This window comes from Chrysochloris asiatica, unplaced genomic scaffold (genome assembly GCF_000296735.1).
Source record: "Chrysochloris asiatica unplaced genomic scaffold, ChrAsi1.0 scaffold00529, whole genome shotgun sequence".
In the NCBI taxonomy this organism is placed as follows: domain Eukaryota; kingdom Metazoa; phylum Chordata; class Mammalia; order Afrosoricida; family Chrysochloridae; genus Chrysochloris; species Chrysochloris asiatica.
Window position 1 is genome coordinate 443,682 of NW_006409047.1, and position 3,562 is coordinate 447,243.

Sequence of the window (3,562 nt, forward strand, 5' to 3'; positions counted from 1 at the left end):
AAAGAAGAAAAGAGCAAAGAAAGTGCCAAAGAATGAATCAAAATATCAAATTATCCAAGGCAGTATATTACTATGAATTATCTGGAAAAGCCATCTATCAAATCCAAATTTCCATCCTGGAAGTTAAAATCCACATCACATTTTTATGAAAAATAGGATAACAAAGTTAAGAATATGAGCATAGTGATAGGTTGCCAGGTTTGAGTCCATTCTGATCTTAGAATCTTCCTCTGAAAAGTGTTGTGAATGAGAATATGTATCAGAGAAATAGTGTCATTGTTAAATGAAATCCTAGATGTAAAGCAATGAGCACAGTCCACATGTGGCAATTTGGTTATGACTATGATATGATTTTATTTATTTATTTTTAATTTTTTTTTTTAAGGAAGAACACACACATAACCAAATTAAGGAGAAAAGCATTAAAGTTTGAGAAATTAACATTTGAGCAAACCTTGTCAGCTCTTGACACATAAATGTGGCAATTCTGAAATTGGAATTGTACGAATGGCAGTATTAAAACTGACCACATAAAGAAATTGATGGATAATTGTACAAAAAAAGATACCACACTAGCCCTCATATAACACAGTCTACTCAGCTAGAGTCAATAAGTTGTTGCAATGGCCACACAGAATTGACACCATGCTTACACTTAAGGGGTTTATTGGGGAAATTAACAGATTACAATTCAGGGTCAGAAGTATTCAGGGCACAGTTCTTTAAGGACAATCTCTCCTCAGGTGTACCTGCAGGCAGACCTCTCTCTGACCATCACTTCCTTAGCCTGATCTCCTCTGGCATTGTAACAAAATTCTTTAAGTTTGCTTATAAATGTCCACAGGGCATTCCACTTCACTATAAGCCTCAGCTTGAAGGGCCATGGCTCTAGTTCCATGGGTTAGCAAACCTAACTCCCCAATTATGTGCCTAGAGGCACTCCAAGGTGCAACCAAGCCTCCTGCCAAAAGTAACTCAGCTTTTTGATGGGGAGCCCACCACTCTTTTTGGCTTTTCTGCTTCTGTTCCTCTGCCACTTCTCTACTGACAAAGCTTTCTTTCCCTGTGTAGGATGTCCAATGAACAGGGATCTTGGGGTCCAAAAGACATGCTCCACTCCAAGCTCTTCTTCTTTGATAGAAATGAGATCCCCCTTCTTGATTCTGAAATGGTTCATTGTGTAAACCTGCTATAGTTCTTTCAAGTTTTTTAATTATAGCTAACTCTGTTAACATCCACAGCTGCATCATGTCATCCTATCAGTATCATCTTCCACATTCTCTTACCTGGGATCACCAGGAAAAACCATTGTTTGGTGAGCATTTACAAATACTATGGCTAAAAGAGACATTAAAAAGCTACTGCACAAGAGATCCCTGGAACCATGAAGGGAGAAGAGCAGAGAGCGGGACCCTACCCAGAGAAGCAGTGATGCCTGAGATGGAGGCAGAGACAATGAAGTGGAGAGATGGAGCAGCTGGGAACTTTAGATTCAGAGAGGGAGAGGGGCTGTGTGCTGAGGACCAATGGGCAGGCTTGTAGGATATACCCTTTGATTGGTTGATGATGCATGGAGGGGATTGTAACCATGGCAATGAAATGATATACAATAGGATGAATGTAAAACTAATGTTCTCCCATGTGAACTATCACATAATTCACAACAAAACAGTAAAAAAATAAATAAATAAAGTTACTGCACAACAACAGTCTACAGGAAAAAAGACTAAAAAAGAATTACTTAGGAAACGTTGAGGGAAAAAAAAAGTGGTCCTTTAATAAGTAAAAAGCAAAGTTATGGGTGCTTTGAGAGTAAGAAAAAAAAAAAAAAAATTCCCATCTACTAGGGTCAAAATGAATCAGGATATTTCCTTTCACAAAATTTGCCTTTAGAGACCTCAGAGTTCACTTGGTCTTGAAATCAGTGATCATCATGGACAAGAGGTTCTCTTTTAAAGAGGAGTCTTCCTAGAGCTCCCTTCACATCCTTGTTCCTTAGGCTGTAAATGAAGGGGTTCAGCATGGGTGTGACCACAGTGTACATCACTGAAGCGATCGAGCTTTTCTGAGAAGAATGGGTCATAGCAGAACTGAGATAGACCCCAAGGCTGGTCCCATAGTATAAGGCGACCACAGAGAGATGAGACCCACAGGTGGAAAATGCTTTGTACTTACCTGTAGCAGACGACATTCTCATTAAGGAAGAAACAATCTGAGAGTACGAAAAGAGGATTCCAGTAAAGGGAAACACACCAAGAAGGGCAGCTGCTATATACAAGAAAATGTTATTGATCAGGGTATCAGAGCAGGCCACTTTGATCATCTGAGCCAGTTCACAGAAGAAATGTGGAATTTCAGTGCCTATACAGAATTTCAGCCGAATCATCAGTAGAATATGAAGCATTGAAACCCAGAAAATGATTATCCAAGATATCAGAATCAACAAGCCACAGAGACGAGGATTCATGATATCTGTGTAGTGTAGAGGGTGGCAAATGGCCACAAACCGGTCATAGGCCATCACGGTCAGGAGAAAATTGTCCAGTCCGACAAAAATCATGAAAAAATATACCTGAGTGAGGCATCCTATATAGGATATGTCTTTGCTCCGAGTCTGGATATTCACCAGCATCTTTGGGACTGTGGTTGTAATGAAACAGATGTCAACAAAGGACAGGTTGGACAGGAAGAAATACATAGGGGTATGGAGGTAGGCGTCAGCGCTAACAGCCAGGATGATGGTTAAGTTTCCAAGCACAGTTACCAGGTACATGGACAGGAAGAGTCCAAAGAAGAGAGACTGAAGCTCAGGATCCTCTGAGAGGCCCAGCAAAAGGAACTGTGAGATTTTTGTTTGGTTTTCTGCTTCCATGTTGTTGGTTTATAGACTGTAGAAGAAGGTAAAAGCAACATCACCTGGCATCCCAGCTAGTCTCATCTTTACAGTACTATCTGTATTTTGCTTCCAATGACAGTGGCTCTCACAATCACAAGTAGCTCACATTTCCACTTTGAATGTGTACAGTTATTTAGACTCTATTTTAGCAAAAAATATCTCTTTTTAGTTTCTATTAGATGATTCTAATTCTATTTGAATCTATGCATATAATAAGTTTCTTCTTTTTTTGTTTGTGAACTTCAAAGTATGTTCTTTACCCTGGAAATTCTCATTCTGCCTTTATCCTGGTGCCTCTGTTAGTTATAAAGGCCATCTGACTTGAAAATTTGTGTGTGAAGTCAGACATGGCACTTCCTACTGATGTGACTCTTGGTACTTCATTTTTCTTTTTAAAAATATTGTCATTTCCATGAAATTTTTTGTGAGCTTTAGAAATGCCTCTGTGAACAGGAAGTTCTCAATGAATAACATATTATTATTAATCTGTTCCTTTTTTTTTTAAATGCCATCTTTGCTTTGTTTTTTGTTTTTTTAAGTTATTATTATGAATTATATGATAGTTTTTATAGGAGAACGTAAGTTTTACATTCATCCTATCATATTTTGTTTCATTAATCTGTTCCTTTTAAGGCAATTACTTTTGACAGATAATTTTCACAAGCT

At 38.3% G+C, this 3,562-nt stretch overlaps 1 protein-coding gene across 1 annotated transcript; it reads right to left on the reverse strand.

Moving 5' to 3' along the window:
- Nucleotides 1–1,921: 1,921 nt before the first annotated feature.
- Nucleotides 1,922–2,872, reverse strand: LOC102834035 (olfactory receptor 7D4-like). Its single transcript, XM_006877557.1, has one exon. It carries the CDS (start codon nt 2,870–2,872, stop codon nt 1,922–1,924), a length of 951 nt encoding a protein of 316 aa, XP_006877619.1.
- Between the last annotated feature and the right edge of the window lie 690 nt (nt 2,873–3,562).